We start from the raw sequence: 18,506 nt of genomic DNA on the forward strand, positions 1-18,506 counted from the left end.
GACTTTTCCTGTGACAGACCATTTGGCTCTGGAAAGCTGACAGGTATCCGGAGCTCAACGCCGTATCACTCGAGCTCTCCTTGGCAGAGAAACCCTGTATTTATTCTCACCTTGCCCAAAGCGGTTGTTTTAAATATCCCCGACGTCAAGTTTGTTTCACTCCATCGGCCTAAAAAAAACACAACAGCAGGGAAATCTGAATGGACAGCAAGCTCCTTTCCCCAGCCCTGCAGTCAATGTCTGTCAGATTTTTCCTGGCCTACTGAGCGTTGTCAAGCTCAAAGTGGCGGCCTTCCTCCAGTGACAGCTCACAGTGTTGTTGTGCTCCTTCCCACGGTGGCACTAGGCCCAGCGCGGCCTAGCTACCTGCGATCCTCCTACACAGCCAGCACTTCTCTACCACATGGGCTTGCAGCTCTTTGACACAGAAATACGGCATTAACCCACCCCACCGCCCGCAAAAAAGAGGACTTTCCTTTCTTTTTTTGTAAAAAGACTTTTATTGGAAAAGAGGGGGCATTGTAAAAAGCAAAGAGGGCTTACCCAGCACCAGTAAAAGGAGGACAAGGCCACAGTGTCCCAGCAAATATAGAGACAAGAAGGGACAGAAGGAATGAGGACATTGTGGCTGAAAAAGATAAGACAATGCTCATAACTCTAGGGAGATTCTTGGGTGGCGAAGGAAAGGCAAAAGGTGGTTTGTTGACAAAAGGTCAAACACAGCTCATGGAAAACACACACCTTCCAGATGGTCTGCTTATGAACAAGCCTGTACTGGATATATATATTTATATATACTGGAGGGGGGAGGCAGGAACAGATATTCACACACAGCACCCTGGGCAGCAGGCACTGATTTAGCCCCTTGTAAGTCTGAGGGGCTCAAAGCGACACCAAAGTAAGTCCTACTGCACACAGTCACCTTATGAGGAATGTAAGGCAGGCATGGGGCTCCCCCCTTCTCATTAACTCCCCCCTTTTCCCTTCCCTCCATTACACACTCCAAATCAGTTTCCTTGGCTAGCTTAATTTGGAGTTTTGCCTATGGGAAGTTGCATGGGGGACGAGGAAACCACAGGCCTTGCTGCCAAGCTTGCAAGAGAGAGAGAGAGAGAGAGATGCGCCAAAGGGCCATATGGCTTCAGCCAAGGAGCCCAAAGGTGAAGAACTCTACCCACAACTTATCAGAGCCCAGCCCCATCTCAAAACGCATCGTGCGGAATTCCGGGGAAACAAATCAGAGCAAAGAGCACCGAGATGCACAGATCGGGAGGAGGGGAAGCATGGTAGAAAGGAGATGTTACAGGGAAGGCAAAAGGGCGCTTTCTTCACGACAGGGTGGGCTTGCTCCCTAGGAAACTAGTGATTAGAAACGGTGTGTCAGTGAAGGGCAAGGTTGTGGAGGCAGAAGAGGGGTGGGATGTGGCAAAAGGGCTGCCAAGCTGGGAGGGACCACGCTGGAGCTCCAAGTGGTGTGTGTCCAAGAGGGTTCAGGCACCATGCCCTGAAGACAGTGGGGCTGCATCCATCGTTCTAGTCCTTCCCCTTTCCTTTTCTGGCTGCTTGAAACAAATGGAAGATCATTAATGCAATACACCACATACAGGGGCCCCACACATTCTCATTTATTTCTGTGCTGGTCTGGCATTTACTAGCACTCTTAACATGCCAGTTGACCACTAGTCTCCTGGACTTGCATTAGCATACAGGCTGTGCATCTGGAGCACATCCAGTCTTGTCGCTTTTTGGGTTCCTCCTGTCTGGACACTTGCACTTGCCTTGCAGGTGGGAAGATTCTACCATTTATTGGCACCTCACTCCAGCCTCTAGCTTCTCCCCATTCACACAAATGCACCCCTGGGGGACAGACACTGTGGGCTTTAGATTCCTCTCAGCACCTGAAGCACCATATAATTGCAATCTTGTCATTACCTGGGTGCTTGTGAACTATCACGGGTGTTTTCCAGTAAAAGGTCAGCACGTATAAAGACACCAGTGAGACAAACACTCAGCTCATGAGTCAGCTGTAGTTCTCCAAGCAATACTGTGTTGCCAGTGTGTTTTTAGAGCAATATGGCAATTGCATAGAAAACGTCATGTTTCCTAATTTGCCACCCCTAACACAGGAGTTATATCCTTCTTGGATCATCAAGAGTAATGCGTGGCAAATTATCTAAGGCAGAAAAAGGGAGCCTAAGAGCTGGGACTCACCTTTGGATTTTGACTTGGCCTTAGGAGAGCAGGGCTTGGTCACTTGTATAGTTTCCTGGCACTCGGCATTGTAGAGGGCCTTCTTCAGAGTGCCCGAACGGGACTTCAGACCTGTTGCCGAGTCACAACCACCCCAGCTCTCAAACTTATACTTGCAATCAGCTAGGAGAGAAGTTAAGAGCCATTAGATCTGTTATAGCAAACAAACAATGGTCCTGCCCGTGAGACACCTAAGATCCTAAAGCGTGTTCACCATGGCTATCTACCAAATTGCTAAGAATCATGTCCATGCGGCTCAACAAGTAGCAGATCTAAATGTTACTGGGACTAAATGTTAGCTGGATCAGGGTAAATGGACTGGCAGTGACTGCTGCACAACATTGTCATGGAACTAGGAACTTTGTGGTTTGTAGGCCTGACTCTTTTAAAATACAACACCAAACAAACAGGTAATTTTCAAGGGCCTGGTACGTGGATAAACACCAATGCAGCATGACCATACCTCTTGTATATTTTCCTATCTGCTGTAAATAGCAAGCAAACAAAGGGGAGGAATCCACAGTGGAGGGAAACAGGAAGCTGCAAAGCTAGCACTGACAGCCAAACCTCTCCTCCAGCCGGCCACAACCTAATTCCTCACTAACCTAAATAGAGAAGAAGGAGACACAGGAGCATGGAAGTAAAAAGGAAGTGGGAATAGCAAGGCAAAGGGAATGTGTGAGGTGTGGCTTAAAAGTGTAGAAAGCTTCCACTCGGCATTCAAGCCACTTAATTGTCTGCTCAGATCCAAGTTATTTTCTGGAATCTACTATCCTCTGTATTCCTGGATCCTCCTTGATCCCACTGCCCTGAGAGTTGTTGGAAAATGCTGGTATATGAGGAGTCGCTCAGAGTATTGGACTGAGTATGGACAGATAATCTGGTATCTCGACAGAAGGCAAGTGACATGGAAGCTGTACGTTATCTCTTGGTGATGGCAACCTTTTCAGTGGGACCCAGATAAAAGGGACTCTGCCGCATACTGCCATCACCATCTTGTTTCCCTTTGGATCCAAGACCCCCTACCAGAATCTCTCTGGCCATCATACCACCATATTCTCTCTCAGATAAGGAGTAAGGTAGAAAGGTAGAGTGTGTGCTTTGCACCCAGAAGATTCCAGGTTCAATCCCTGGCACTTGCAGGCTGGATGAGCCATCGAGGCAAAACTGAGCTTGAAGGACTGATAGTCCAGCTTGGTATAAGGCAACCACATCTATGTTCCTAAGCAGAAGGACAGTCTTCCCCAACCGTCTGCCTCCAGATGTTGTGGACTTCAACTCTCATCAGCCCTAGCCAGCACAGTCAATGGTCAGGGAGGAAGGGAGTTGAAGTCTAACAACATCTGGAGCGCATCAGGTTGGGGAAGTCTGCTTCAAATGAATGACAGCTGCCAGAAACCACAGTCAAGTATCTCTGCGGAAAGCCCAGTTGCCTCCAGAAGCCACAGGATGTGCTTCTAATGCAGAAGTGCTGGATGCAGAACGAGAACATTATCAATTGCAAACTCACTGTAAACAGCAAAAACCGACACTGCATTAACGTCGGCAGTAAGTTGGCATACGGTGTGCACATGACCCCCAAGACTGCATGCACACTCCTCGCTAACTGCCTGCAATCGTTCCAGGCAAAGAACCACAATTTCTCCAGAATTTGTTAAACCGGTGGGCTGGCTGGCTTCCCAAGGTCCCATTTAAGACTGGTGTGTCATTCCCTAAGTCTCACCCTTCTCTCTTTCAGAGCAAGACACACACTCACCTCCAAATTCCTTCTTCCAGTTGCAGGGGATCTTGCACTTGAGTTTCTTGGTCTCTTCGTTACAAGTTCCCTCGCGGAAGCCAACACCACAGTCTTTGCTGTTGGGAACGCAGGGACCCCAGCGCCATTCCTCGCAATCCGAGCCATTTTTCTTCACCTTTTCTGCATTGGTCATAGGGGAGCCAGCAATCATTATAACACACAACAAACAGCTTCTCCTTTTCCCCCAGGCCACTGTAAGGCATTAAATGCAGCCCCTGCCCATGTCCTGCAAGCAAGCCCTCAGAACATCAAGCTGCAGACAGGGCCTCATCCCACTTGCTAGCCAGAGCTCTCCTAGTCAGCTCACCTTTCTTATTCTTGCCAGCCTCAGAAGATGCAGCCAGAAGAATCAGAACCAAAAGCAAATAGAGTCCACGGACCTGCATTCTGTAGAAGGAAAGGATAAGGAGTCAACTCGTGCATCAAAGCCCTGCAGTGATGGCTGGTGCTCAATGGAACTGTTAGGGCGGAAGGCAGGGAGGCCAACAGTAGGTGGCGCCAGAGCCAATGACAGGAAGAGAAAGGCAATTCTAGTTTTATCCCCGTCCACCTTCTCCCTGCTGACTTCTGCAAGAGAAACATTAAGAGTATGGAAACTGAAACCCAGGAGGTTTGGGAATCAGTTATTAGTACTGGCTGTATGATTCGCAACATATTTTGAGCAAACAGCTCTCTTTCTGAGGGCTGTTATCAATGGTACTTTCTTTAATAACTTGTGCTAATAGACTGGCAACCTCAGTGACTTCTGCAAGAGTGACTCAGTTTGAAGCAAGGAGATACAAACAGTGATCTGACAAAGAGCTATTTTCCTGAAACACACAGAGAGTAGACCCACTGAAATTAATAGACCTGGTTAACTAAGAGGTCCATTAATTTCAATGGGCTACTCTGAGCAGGACTAGCACTGGAGACGACCCACTGGGATTAACACAATGCCTTTGAGAGCATTTCTTCCCTGCCATTGCTGGGATGTCTGTCTTTTCTTGCTCTGTTGTGCTTCCCTTTTTTGGTGTGTTGTGCCACTTGGCAAGCCCGCACAAGGCCTGCACTTACTGAGACACAAACACGCCATTCCCACAGTGGTGCGAGTCAATGGGCACTTCCCCTCACAATGAGCCTTTGGCCAACAAGGTAAAACAAAATGACGTTATTCTCCTGTACCTATTGAATCCTGTAGGCCTATGGCAGAAACTGAACAAGACTCGGGGCCTTTCCCCCCTTTTAATAAGCAAATAAATAATCCGAGGAGCACTGCAAACTTTCTACCCCACCCTGGTCTCTGACACCCCCCTTTCCTAGACTGCAAATCTAGAGCAACGAAGTGGAAACTGGGAAAAAGCAAACCTGCCAAAGGGATTTATGCTGCTGCTGCTGCTGCCTTTCGGAAGCCAGAAGGCTTCTGCGGGCTGGCAATAGTGAGGCCCTGCTCCCCACTCCCCTCAAATGCTCCCACATTTCCCCTCATTTCCCACTGCCTCTTTTATCTGGTGCTCAGCAGGCTACCTCGCCAATGCCAAAGCTCCCCGAGGTCGGGGGGATCTCAGCTGCCATGGAATCTTTATCCAGCTCAAAAAGAATCCAGGGTGGGAAAAGAAGCCCCCAACAGGCAAGAGTTTTTGAGAACTAAAACAGAAGATTAAAAATAAAAGCCCAACACAATTAGATCTCATGTGGAGCTTTAGAAGGCAGGCTGCTCCCCCTGCTGGCTCTCTTAATGTCAGCCTATTACCATATCCCCACAAAAGGTCTATCTATGGAAACAAGGCTCAGCGAGAGAGCGCAAGCAAGAGTGTGCCCGTGTGTGTGTGTATGTGCGCACCATAAAGAAGGGGAACTGCAGGTGGAGAGAAGAAGCAGGGGAGTGTGTGCACTGTAGCATTGCAGCATGTAAGCTAGGATGTGTTTCTGCCCACAGACTCAGTGCAGTACACCAAGAGATCTGAACTGCCTCCAGGGCAGATGTTGAGAGTGGCGGAGTATTCAGCAGGCAGTTTGGTGAAGCACCATTCATCTATGGCCTAGCTAGAGTGAACTAGTGGCCAGCCTTGCGATTCTCTTCTTAAAACAACAGCAGCACTATTTTGTTTCAACAAAGAGTCTCACGAGAACACTGGAGGAAAGACATGTAACTCAGGTTGTTTTATTTTTCCAATACCTGGGAACAGGTAACAGGGCACGAATGCAAATCTTACTCACCTGGAAGAGTCCAGCAGTAATGAAATAATAAATAAAGGTAGATTCAGCATACTCATTCACCTGGTGCTCCCACACTAAGAGTGGTGATGGAGAAAAGTAGGGATGTACCAGAAAGCAAAGGGACTGCTTAGTTCTACAGAATCTGTATGTGCAGCGCTTCTCAGTGGCACCAGGATGACAAACTGTGAGTATGTCTATACCACGGAGGGGGAGCTCTTTTGTTTGCCACTGGATTTTGGTAATTTTGGCCTTAATTTATCAAGTACTGGAATGCTGAGGTACTGCACTGCCAACAACCACAGCTGATTTCAGCTGCAGTTCTGCAAGTCCTGAAATGGTTGCAGGGCCCCCCCCCAAAGAATAAGTGGATGGCACAACTTCCATCTGGGTTTAAAATATAGATCCTCCTACTCTCCCCCACAGTATTTGACTCACAAAACTCATAAATTAACTTGGAACAGAGAAGATTAAGCCACATGCAAAACACCAAAATTATCCCCCCTTACACCTCTGAATTCTGCAATTTGCATACATGATGCACATGTTTATGCTTGTTTTGCATGTTTTATTCTAATTCCCATAGGCACGAAGCAGACTACGCACGGTACCAAAGATCTATCCTTGAACCAATGAAAATCCTGATCAGCCATTTCCTGGCTTCCGAGTTGTTAACAGTCTACAGAGCCTAAAGCTTAGAAATTTTTAAAAAGATACATAAAAATAAAAGGTGATTCTCAATACCATGACTGATACATGATTTCAAAGTTGCATGGTGCTGCAGCGGAATTTACATAGTTCTATATACTAAAGGTGAGTGGTAGCACTCTAGGCTGAAGCTAAGGCCCCAGGGACCTGGGCATGAGGACTGGAAACTTAGCTTAGCTGTTTAGTTAAGGCTTCTGGCAGATGATGGATCTGGGGCTTTTGCAGTGCGGTGGTTTTGCATTGACTTTGCAGACATGCAACAACTTCACGGTATCTTTGTTGTGCTGGGGGATCTAACTAGCACATGTCTTCCATTATCTGCACTTGTGGGATATTTAATCCTACTTCCAATATGTCCGTGAAGAGGAAAAACGTGGGGGAAGGAGAAAAACAGGTTATAAATGGTGCTTTGGACGAGGCAACTTGGAAGTGTATCAGACACAGTCCTTTGCCTCTGCCCCCACTGCCAGAGCAGTTCAGAGGAACCGATTGCATCACAGACTGGGATGAAACATGCCGTGCTCAGTGTAGGGGAAAGAAATAGCCCGGAGGACCGAGGGAAAAGAAACACTAGGTCAGCATTTTTGCCCCTTCCCCCACAGTGTCCCCCAGGCAGCCCACTGCAGAGAGCAGCTCTCTTCATTATTCAGGCTCCACTGGGCTCACCTTTTGTATGTCTGTTGCTGTGAAGCGGCCGGATTCATTCTGAATTGAACTGTCACAGAGAATTACACAGGCTGGGGAGCTGAAGGCAACGCCTAAGGGACGAAGGCCACTTCCCCTGCCCCCTTCAGCAGGGGAACTCCCCTCAGGGGAGACAAGGGCCTGTCAAGGCAGAGCCCAAGCCTCTCTTCCTCCAGGAGCCCAAGAGCTCAGCACCAAGAGTGGTCCAGATCCAAGCTCTTCCATGACTGAAATATCTGACAAGATTTGCCAGATGTGGGTCATGGCAGTCTGAGCCATTTGTCCCCCTTCCAGTGGGAGTTAAGGAGGCAAAGAATGGTTTCTTCTAGGCTCAAGAACAGATACCTAGCAAGTAGAAACCTAAACAATCTCTATGACCATCTACTGTAAAGCTTAAGTCATTTAGGAAAGAGTAATAGCAAGAGTCTAACATGAATAATATCCTAGATGAATATATTGTGTTCATTTTGCGGGGAGGGGAACACTTTCTTTCTGGACCAATTCTCACATTAGGGTTTGCAATCTGGTTGCTGCTTCCACTTGGTCAAGTTATGGTAAGTTTTGAACCAAGCAGGAATTAAATTTATTTGTTACATTTATATTTTGGCTTTGGCTTTGTGGGGATCAGAGCCTGGGTTCTTCAATCCGAATTGAACACCCTTAACCGCCACACAATGTGCGCTGGGCAGATGTTGTTTAACTTTCTATGATAGCCCTGTGGCCTCCAAGAAATGCTGGCAGTGATGTCAGAAGTAACCCCATGTTGTGCCAATCCTTGATGCGTCTTCCTGCTTCAGAAGCTGCTGGCATGGCATGAGACCTGGCTGAACAGAGCAGCAAACAGACCACAAAGGTAACAAATCAATCCAGGCTGAATGTCCCTCCCCACCAAACAGTGAACATGGATTATTCCCCCAGGAGATCATCTTCAACTTCTTCTTCTTGTTATTAATATTATCTGAATAATTTTCACTGTGGGAAAGTGCTGCACAGCAACCAGGCATGGCCTGAAGGCCAACTCAGCTCACAAGATCTCTGTGGGATTCCTTGTTTCTTTCCCTACAACTGATGAGATCTGTAATGATTGAAACTAGTTGCAAGAAGGTAGGGAAACTATAGCCTAAATATGGAAGCAACGGCAATACACATTAATGTAGGTTTACTCAGTGCACTTCTGTCTTGAGCTGGCATTTTAAATTGGATCAGATCCTGGCTTATCCTAATCTGTTTGGATGTTATGGAGAACTCTGACTTAAATGCAAGCAAGATCTTCACACTGAAATCAGAGTATAAAGGAGGGGCAAGGGAGGAGTACATGACCACAGTCCTTGTTCATGGCTTCATCTTCTACTATATTTTTTGGAATGCTACTTTTTCTGTTTGCTGTGCCTTTGGACATTTCTTAACATCTCTTAACCAAATTTTATGTGATGGTTCCTGAGACTGAGGGGCAAGTCTTTCTTGCATAAAACTGGATTCCATTTTGAATCAAGATGGAGAACTGAACCTTTCAAAAATGTGCATTTTTAAAATTATTCATTAGAAAATTGCACTATTTTCTTCTTCTTAGCATTCCCAATCAACATGAGGGTACAGGACTGCTAGTAAACTATGGTATATGAACCCTGGGACAAATGTCTGAACCTGGCCTATTTGGTTAAGTGCAAAAGCATCACTACAATATCCATTTTGTTCTTCATTTTGCCTTTATTCCTCTTTCTAATGCTGCCTGGCTCTTGTGTGCTACAAATTCCACAGTAAGAGCCTCATCTCCTCTGGACTGGCCTATTGCAGTTCTATCATCTTGGTCTCCTGGAGCTCTAATTGTCCTTTTCTTCATGCAAAAAGAAAAAAGAAACACAGATAATTATCATCCTCAGTTTCCTCCTTTGACCACTTCAAAATCCAGCAGAAAACTGTTGTTCTTGTTTAAATATGCTCCATGCACTTATTCTGTCCTGTGGCATGGATCCTCTGCCCTGCCCTTCTTGGCATCAGCCTGCAGTCTGCTGTTCTCTCCAGCTTCAGCAATCTGCCTTCTCTGCAGTGACTGCTGTCAGGAACATGGCCAATCTCCCAAACATGCAGTGGGAGGATACACCTTCCTCCGTTAAAATGCAACAATTAAATTAAGAGCAAACGCAAGGAACACATTTAGCATGTATGCTAGATGGGGGAGAAATATGTGGCAAGACAAACCCACCTGAACCTGAGCACGTTTGGCTGTGGAAGTGATGTGGTCCAGTAGAACTAAGAGTAGCCATAACTAGGGCTAGAAGCATGGGAATTTGCTCACCTTGTTGCAGAGTCCATTTTTTTAAAAAGTAAACAGAATAGTTATATGCAAGTCCTCGAATGCAGACTCTGATAGGACAGGTGTACAGTGGGCAAGGAGAGAGGGGAAGACACTAGTTTGCACAGTAAACAAACAAACAGCAAACCAGCCATGCAAGTGACCTGTGTAATTCAATAGCGTTCTTAGAAGTCAGGACTTGTTTTGTGCTCCGCCATCTGCTGAAGGCTAATTTTGGGAGGCTGCACTTAGTTCTGCATCCCACATCACTATCACTGTCCTGTTTGCTGGTAATTGTGGGAACAGTTGTCTTGCTGCCCCTCAGCAGAGTGCAAGCATTAGGTCCTTTACCTTTCAAATGAGCTTAAGGTAAGAGTTGGGCTGGTGGCTACTGTGAATTCATCTGAAGTGAAGAGAAAGCAAAAACCAGAAGAATAAACCGGCTTATTCCTCCTTTTCAGTTTTGTTTTTCTGTGCGTTTACTAAGCTTCCTCTCCCAAAATTTAAACATTTATTTCAATGCTTCTTCTCTCCTTCATCCCTCTTGCTGATCATTTCATGAATGTACTCTATTCCCTTGTGGGACAAAGCTTTACAAGTCAAACAGTGATACAGAAGGAGACAGAAATTAAAAGAAGGGAGTACACCGACTATCAGATATTCTATTGCATGGGGGGCAGGGAGAGACACAGTTTAAACAATCCCAAGTGAGAAATTTCTTGTTAAGATGAAACTAATATTTGGGGCAGTTCCTCCTCCCCTGCAGAACCCTTGATATTTTTGCTCTCCCTGGATCCTCAACATTTCATTATATGCCTGTCGCGTTTAACTTTTCCTGTATCCAGGTCTTAGAGCATACCTCATTTCTGCTAACGCTTTCTCCTCACAGGCTGCACATGCTGAGCTGCAGCTGAAAATTTAGACATACTTTGGCAACAGTCAGGATTGCCAAGGATTTGTCTAACCCTGGACCAAGTCCATGGAAAACCTCTGGGTGATGCTGGAATGGGGTCGCAGGTGCCAAACACAATAATGAGGGGCCCTTTCACTTTCCCTGGCCTCCCTTCTCTGCCAAGCAAGATCTGTTCCAGGTGTCACTTCTAACCCGGTTGTCGGCACTTGGAGATTTAGATGCTGCACTGCCTCCTCTCCACCAGATGAGTCATCCGGCATGAACTGAGCTCCTTCACAGTGGCAATGCAAGATTCTCTGCCGCTTCAAGCTCACCTATTTACTTGGAAGTAAGTCCCGTTCAATCAGTGGGACTTACTTCTAAGCAAACACAGAACTGGGCTCAAAGTGTCAAACAGCAGTGTCTTGCTATTCACACCCCTATTAGAGCCAATCTACCTATCTGTTTTCTCCAGGTGACCTGGCTCCTCAAATAAGTGGGATGGTAATCAGCAGCTCTCCCCTGCCTCTGAGTTTTAGTGCTTACTGCAGTCAAGCAACTTGTATATCGCCCCTGCAGGGATCTCCATAAAGGATGGGAAGAATACACAGCCCTCTGCTCAGTCACAGAACACATTGCTGGATGCTTTTTACAGGAACCATCCAAATCTCTTGTCAGAACAGGAAAAACTGTCAAGTTCCCATCCATCCATCCAGCTGTTCTGGTTTGCTTTCTTTGTCCTCAAAGGCATCTGCACTTGTTCCAGAACGTAAGAACTGCTCACCTGTCTTACATACAGAATCTCTCAGGATGGGCTGTTCCCACTTTGGGGGATAATTATCCATGCTTCTCTCTTCTTAGTACCAGCTTATTATGCAAAACTAATTTCTAATCATTCCTAGTTCTGCTGCTGCATAAATGCTGAAGGAAGGACAATGGAGCAAAGGATTAGAAAGGTGTTAGCAGAGCCACCATATGCAACACCTGACCCTGGGGGCGGCGAGTGAATCCCACAGAGCTTCTTTCTCAAACCTGCCTACAGAGTTCTCCTCATTTACTACGCCAAGCCAGCCACAGGGCACATAACTATCTATATGAAAAACTATATAAACTGCAAAATGCTTATTTGTCATCATGGTGCAACCACCTGCAATCCTGTACCCTTTCCTGAGAATACACCCCATTGAATACAACAGGCCTTACTTTTGAGTAGGCATGTGCATGTCTCACCATATGGTAGGCTAAGCCCAGAAGGAACTTCAATAGTTGCTTTCAACCCTCAAAACTAGCACATGATCCACTACATTGCAAGTGACCCACACTCCAGTTTTCCCTTATTTCTTTGGCTTTCCTTCACATCAGGGTCACACCCACACCACACATTGAAAGCACTCTTGTACCACTTTAAGAGTCATGTCTTCCCCCAAAAAATTATAGGAATTGTAGTTTATTAAGGCTGTTAAGGAGACCCCTCACAAAGGTATAGTCCCCAGCACCCTTAACTAGGACTGCCATACATCCAGATTTTCCTGGACATTACTGGGATTTCAAAGGGAGAATTGACATGGGGGGGGGGAGCCATGACTCTTAAAGTGGTACGATAGTGCTTTAAATGTTTGGTATAGATGTGACCCAAAGTTGCCTCCATGGCAAGAAACAGATTTTCTTCATGATGCACTGCAGATGTCAACGTGATTACATGCTTATGTGGCAAGCATCATTATTAGCTCATCATCTAACAACGTGAGGAAGGCAGGAATATTTTAAGAAAAAGAGAGGCACCGCTTGCACACAATAAGATAGCGGTGGTATATCATTCAGAAAATGTTTGGATTTATCGTGTTAACTCACTCCGAAACTAGGTGGGAATAAACAGATTCACAAAACTTTTGAACTATTTCACCAACACTCCTCGGTGAGTTTAGAGAACCAGGCCAGACTACATGGAAGTTTGAGAGAGAGCCACGAAGCTCGCTTGCATCACTATGCAGGACTCACATCTAACTTCTTCCCCTGCATACAGAAATGCTGCCAGAACAAAATTACTTAAAACACTGGCCACTTTGAAAACCATGGGCTCCAAAACAAGGGACGTATGATTTCTTTGGTTTGTCTGAAGGGACAAAGAACTTCAAATAAGAGAGATCCATTAAATTAAAACGTAGGGCATTTAACGGCAGCTGCAGCCATTCTGAATTGCTAAGGTGCCCTGACCACCCACCTTCTTTCTGGTGTTTGCTTCCTGCTCTCTCAAGAGCTACCATATGCCTTCTCCTCCCAGCCCTCTCCAACCTGTTTACCGTGAGCTCTTCCTCTTGGGTCCTTTGTGTTTCTGCATCTTTGGACTTGCCTTGTTCCTTCTTATAAAAATGCAGGAAAAGTTGGCCTCAACAGTCCCCTCAGATTTCCATTTCCTACAGCCAAATGCAGCTTCAACAATATGCATGATTCTTCCACTCCCTCCCACCTCCTTTCCCTCAGGCTGTGTCCAGGCAGGTTTCAGATCCTTCCTTCCCTGCCTCCTCTCCTACCACCTTCTATTCTCAGGCCCCCTCCTCTTCCTCACCATTGCAAATGTTTCCTGGGGTATACATGGCACAAGCAAAATCTCTGTATAAGGCTGCATCCCACCGAGATTCCTTCCCCACTGATTGAGTATCCATCTGGAAAGAGGACACAGCTTACCTGGGAGCAAGCCCCACTGAAGTCAATAGGACAAGACTGCATTGTCAAGGAAGAAGCACCAAACATTGCAAATGTTTCCATTTACCCTGGGCGTACCTAGCATCCATCCAGCAAGATGGATTCCCACTATTCCCATGCGGCTTGCTAGCCTTGGATGTCCTGAATCAGCACACCTGGCACTTGAAAAACAAGACAAAATAATCCCACTGGGAGGCACCCAATGAAACCACCACAACTTTAAACAGGGTGGTCACACGGTGAAATAAAAAATATGTGGTGCAGTCTTTTGGGTATATGGCATTTCAAGTACTGAAACCAAGGAAAGTGATGCTCACTTGGGTGACCAGGGACCACCCAGTCTAACCTGCCTCATAGCAGGGTTGTGAGGATAAAATGGGGGACAGGGAGAACAACATACACCAGCTTGAACTCATTGGGGGAAAGGTAGGGTATAAACGTAAAAATAAATTAAGAAAAGTGGTGATTAGCTAAAGAGGCTAGGGTACATAAGGAGGCTTTATTCTCTAAAAGGTGGAGTGAACCCATAGAGGGCTATGCATAACTAGCCTCAGGAATGGTTGGTAAATGGTTGAAAGGCAGACACAGGGACTCCTGACTAGGGATGGATGGATCTGTCAATTTCGGTTCTCCCTGTTTCTCGTTTTTCCAATCTCAAATTCAATTCACTACATTTCGGTAGCAATTTTCTATCCTCTTTTTTAATTCTCATGGAAATTCACCAGTATTTTAGTGTGAATTTCTCCTAATAAATCCATTTTTGTATGCAGTTTTGCTCTAATACATTTTTCCCCAAAGCAACTTCCCCTAATATTTTGCATTTTTATGTGTTAGTTTACCCAGTACATGCATTTTCTTTACACCTTTCTTGGCTGGAGAACTGCACTGCAAAATTCAGGGAAGTGTTTCTGTTTATGCATTATTTCAGAAAGGATGAACTTGGTTAAGTTCAGCTTTGAATGCAAACCTCTCCCTCATCCCTACTCTTAACATGACCTTTCGGCCAGCAAAATAACAGGAATGCTACCCTGACAGAATGGAAGAAATGTTGCTTTTCTGATTGAGGTCTTCCGTATTGGTTTATCGTCACCATGCAAAACAGATCAAATTTTAACAAATCATAATGGCATGTGGAGATGCAGAGAGAAATTGGTATCATCATCATCAAGAAACTCAAGGGTAGGAGAGCATTTAGAGACACAGTCAGAGGTCTCAACACTATCATGGCTTAAAATCCAGTTTCAAATTCTGCAGAATTCCAAGATTCTTGGCTTCAATAAAGTGGCCACTTCCCCCAACCCCACCAACTCATTAGGACTGCAGATTGAAATGAAAGACAGGACCTAAAATGTGTTCTTGAACACCCTCCTAAACACCTACTACAGCTACTCAAAAATTTTCAAGAAAATGGGAAGGAAAAAACAGCAACCTTGCAAACAGAACAGTGAATCTAAAGTTGGTAAATATATGACAAACTGGCCTGAATTCCAACTGTAGAAGTAGTTTCAGAAGGTTTTTAAAAGTGCACAGCTCTGTGCATTCTGGCCATAGCCCAAGATCCTGAAGAGTAATTGAGTGGGGGGGGGGAGAGAAACAGGAATTACCTCAGTACCTCCTTGTTGCCAAGAGTTTTCAGGCTTTGGGTGTGTGGAGACCATCCCAGAACAGGAGCATCAGAAGAGCAGGATGCAGCCTTGCATCTCTGCTGTTACATCTATCTATAAGAAGACTGGATAAAGACCCACTTCAAAGAAGCATGGATCAAGGCTTGGTAGAGGAAACACGCTGAGCTCTGAGGGAAGCCCCCTTTACGAAGGGTTCTGAACCATGGCTGCAACAGCTAGTGAAAGGGGTTTTTAAAGACTTGACCACCCACTTCCCCTCTCATAAAAAGAAACACACAGTTTGAGTGTGTGTGTGTGTGTGTTCAGAGTGAAACGAGGTGTCCTAGTTTCACTGGGACACTTCCTTCCTGGAACCAGCCATGGGGTGGCGGTGGGGGGTGGAATGGCAGACAGACGACAACAACCTTCTCTCATTCTTCTCCAAGCTGGAGCAGATCCAAGTGGAGGGGCTTTTTCAATAGAGGTGCTCACATTTTGCATGAGATGCATTCTTGTGCTCCAAAATGCCTGGCTCCTGCCTGGTTTGGGGAGTTCCGTGCTGAGCGAGGGTCAACTCCAGCAACAACAGAACCAAAGGAGGAATGCACAGCACTGTCTCAATTGCAGCAGGAGAAAGGACCAGCAGCCATTGAAATTCTCCCTCCGTGCATAATCATAAAGCATACCACTGTGGGACTGACTGAACAGGGACCCCACTCTTCTGTTTCCCCTCAAAAAAATAAAAAAAAATTCCGCAACCAAAATTGCCTTGGAGCTGGGTGGGATCTCAAGGGCATCTTTTGCAGACCCTTACAGGGATCAGGAATAACCAAGTCACAAACACACATCTCCAGTCACTAGCAATATTAGCCCAAAGAATCCGGATTAGAGGGTGGCAGATGCAAAGTGAGCTACATGCACTTCTACAGAGATGTCTGGGCTGAAGAAAGCTTACTAAAGATAATAAGGGTACAGGCTCTAGCTCACGTAAGTAACTTAGCGCTCTTTAAGCCCTGGTTGCTCCATTGCGACCACTTTCAATGTATGCTCGCAAACATATGTGCGCACACACTATATGTATGCAGACTGATCTTTCAGGTTGCTTACTACGGAGAGCATGGGTGTGATCTTGTATATGTGATGCCAGTTAGTATAATGGACCTAGTGCTCAAAACACAAATAAAACAACACTCCCTTGTAACTAAAGGTCGGAAACACAGGACTCAAGATTTGCATCTGGCACACAGCGGCAGACCCAGACCCAGAGAAGTCTTCCCACCCTTTCTCTTCACCCTGCAGCACACCGGTGGGGGAACTAGTTTCTGGGGGAACTAGAAAGATACAGGTTGGTTCCCCGTGGCGTCTCAGCATCCAGACTCTTGCCGGACTCCCAAAGATCCTGGGGCAAAAAAGTTTCAACCAACCGATCCGGCGCGTCCCTTCACCATCAATGTTATCTGGCCGGGCAGGAAACAACCGGCGAAAGGGATCAGCTCTGAACGGTTATCCCGCCGCTCCTCTTTCCCGCTTCCCCCTCTCGGAAAAGGTGACTTCGCGCCTCAGCATCATCTCGGCCCCTTTCTTTAAAAGCTGGAGAGGCTCCGGGAGCGCCGGGGGGTGGGGTGGGGAAAGACCCCTTTCATTTGTGATGGAGCCTCGTCACCCTCCCGCCCGCCCGCCGTGCCGGTGACCAAACGTGCGTTACAGCGTTTACACTGGACTGGGATGATCTTCGCTCGAGGCTGCTCGAGCAAAAGTTCCCGGGGAACTCCAAACATGGGCGCTTTATGGGGCTGGGGAAAGCAAACTCAAGCGCAGCGAGGCTTTCCTCACAAAGGTACACGAGTCGCTCGGGGTCCCCCGTCCCCGTCCCCGCCCTCGGGCACGGCTCTGCGGAGCGCACCTTCCTCCGCCGCGCGCCACTTTGGGCGCCGGCCTCCCCTTTCCCGCCGGCGGCGGCGAAGTTTGGCGCGCAAGAAGAGCGCGCCCGGTGCGCGACTTGCCTGGATGGATGCTGCGGGTCTCGTTGCCGGCGCCTGGGTCGCTCTGTTGTGACGAAGGCTGCTCCTCCTGCTTGCCGTGCCGCTCGCCTGGCCCTGCTCCACCGCCCGCCCCGCTATCTGGCTCCTTATCTCGCCTTGCCTTTCCCTTTGTGTCTTCAGAACTAGTTTAAGCTGGTCACATGTGGGCACAACCTTGCGCGGCACGGCGGCGGCGGCGGCCCCCCCTGACGTCACGCCCAGCTGACCACCAAAGGTAGTTTGGGGAGCCCAAAGTTCCTTCCAAGGCTCCTCCTCCTCCCGCCCCCCCCTTCCCTCATGGAATTGGAGACAAAAGGCGGGCCAGCTCAGAGAGGGCAAACTCAAGCTGGGCCTAAGTTGCTGGAGAGACCCCAGAGGCTACTCCTACCCCAATTCCCGCCCTGCGTCTTCCTCCTCCTCGCCTTCTTCCATGGGGACTCCGAGCAACGTTTGCCAGAGTCTGGAAACTGCCTTCTTGGCCTCTTCCTTCTCTCGGACACAGGCATTGCAGTGCAGGCTCAATGTGGGTTTCATCCCACAGATGCGATACATGCAACATGAATGTGGCCGTTTGCACCAAGCCCTTTTTTCACCTCCGTTCAAAAACATCTTCTCCCTCACTTTTCATTCCTTTTCTGTCGTTTAAAACCCGCAGATTTGGCTTGAGGACAAGTTTCGTGCAACTCTTGAGAGTTTGCACATTGGATTGTGACCATTAAAATTAAGCATTGTGTTTAGTGGCTTTGGCACTAATAATAATAATAAATTTTATTTATATCCCGCCCTCCCCAGCCGAAGCTGGGCTCAGGGCGGCTAACAACAATAAAACAGTACAAAAGGGTGATGTTTTGGCACCTGTCACACCTCAGTTTTGAAAATAAAGCCAATGTCATCTAAACAGGCTTGTTTTAAAACTGCTCTTTTTCACGTTTTGTCCCATGTTCAAAAGTGGTGCATTGCACAGTTAAAAAGTGTTAATTTTATCTCTAGTGAAAATGTTGCCCTAGCACCTTGATGTCTGTAAGTTACCAGCCTAGTCTTAGCCTAGAAGAAACTCACAATGCCATTTTGCACATTACTTTGTGTCATGTTTTTCACTCATAAGAGTCCTCCAAGGATTGTATTGGGAGGTGATTTAGCAACTTCCGAAATCTTCAGTGATCTAGTATGTACCATGTCAGTTCTTGAGACTGTGCTAAATGAGCTACCAGTTCCCCCATTAGACTGCTCTTTCCAGCGAGTGTAAAAAGCAGCCCATTTTCAGAAGCACTGCTTAAATTACTTTTAATTTCCAGTATGTATATGTTAAATGCAAAACCGACATTGGTTACAATGCATGTCCAGTTTTAAAATGACTTTT

The 18,506-nt window shown here is 46.7% G+C and overlaps 1 protein-coding gene across 4 annotated transcripts; it reads right to left on the minus strand.

The window, feature by feature from the left end:
- Nucleotides 1-470: 470 nt before the first annotated feature.
- On the minus strand, nt 471-17,354 carry MDK (midkine). Of its 4 annotated transcripts, none has more exons than XM_082227027.1 (5): nt 17,129-17,354; nt 4,356-4,435; nt 4,007-4,168; nt 2,212-2,373; nt 471-1,562 (listed from the first exon to the last, which is right to left on the minus strand). In XM_082227027.1, exons 2-5 carry the CDS (start codon nt 4,432-4,434, stop codon nt 1,534-1,536), a joined length of 432 nt encoding a protein of 143 aa, XP_082083153.1. In that variant the 5' UTR covers nt 4,435; nt 17,129-17,354; the 3' UTR covers nt 471-1,533. The 4 variants fall into 4 exon arrangements, with proteins under 4 accessions (XP_082083153.1, XP_082083155.1, XP_082083154.1 ...); XM_082227029.1 differs by lacking the exon at nt 17,129-17,354 and adding an exon at nt 15,134-15,352; XM_082227028.1 differs by lacking the exon at nt 17,129-17,354 and adding an exon at nt 15,126-15,351.
- Between the last annotated feature and the right edge of the window lie 1,152 nt (nt 17,355-18,506).

This window comes from Podarcis vaucheri (assembly GCF_965113315.1).
Source record: "Podarcis vaucheri genome assembly, chromosome: 1".
NCBI lineage: Eukaryota > Metazoa > Chordata > Lepidosauria > Squamata > Lacertidae > Podarcis > Podarcis vaucheri.

Coding starts and splice junctions, on each gene's coding strand:
- MDK (XM_082227027.1), bottom strand. CDS start 4,434: ATGCAGGTCCGTGGACTCTATTTGCTTTTGGTTCTGATTCTTCTGGCT. Junction 2,374..4,006: donor CTGGAAGAAGGAATTTGGAG/GTGAGTGTGTGT, acceptor CTTCTCTCCTAG/CTGATTGCAAGTATAAGTTT. Junction 1,563..2,211: donor GGCCAAGTCAAAATCCAAAG/GTGAGTCCCAGC, acceptor ATTTGTTTCAAG/CAGCCAGAAAAGGAAAGGGG.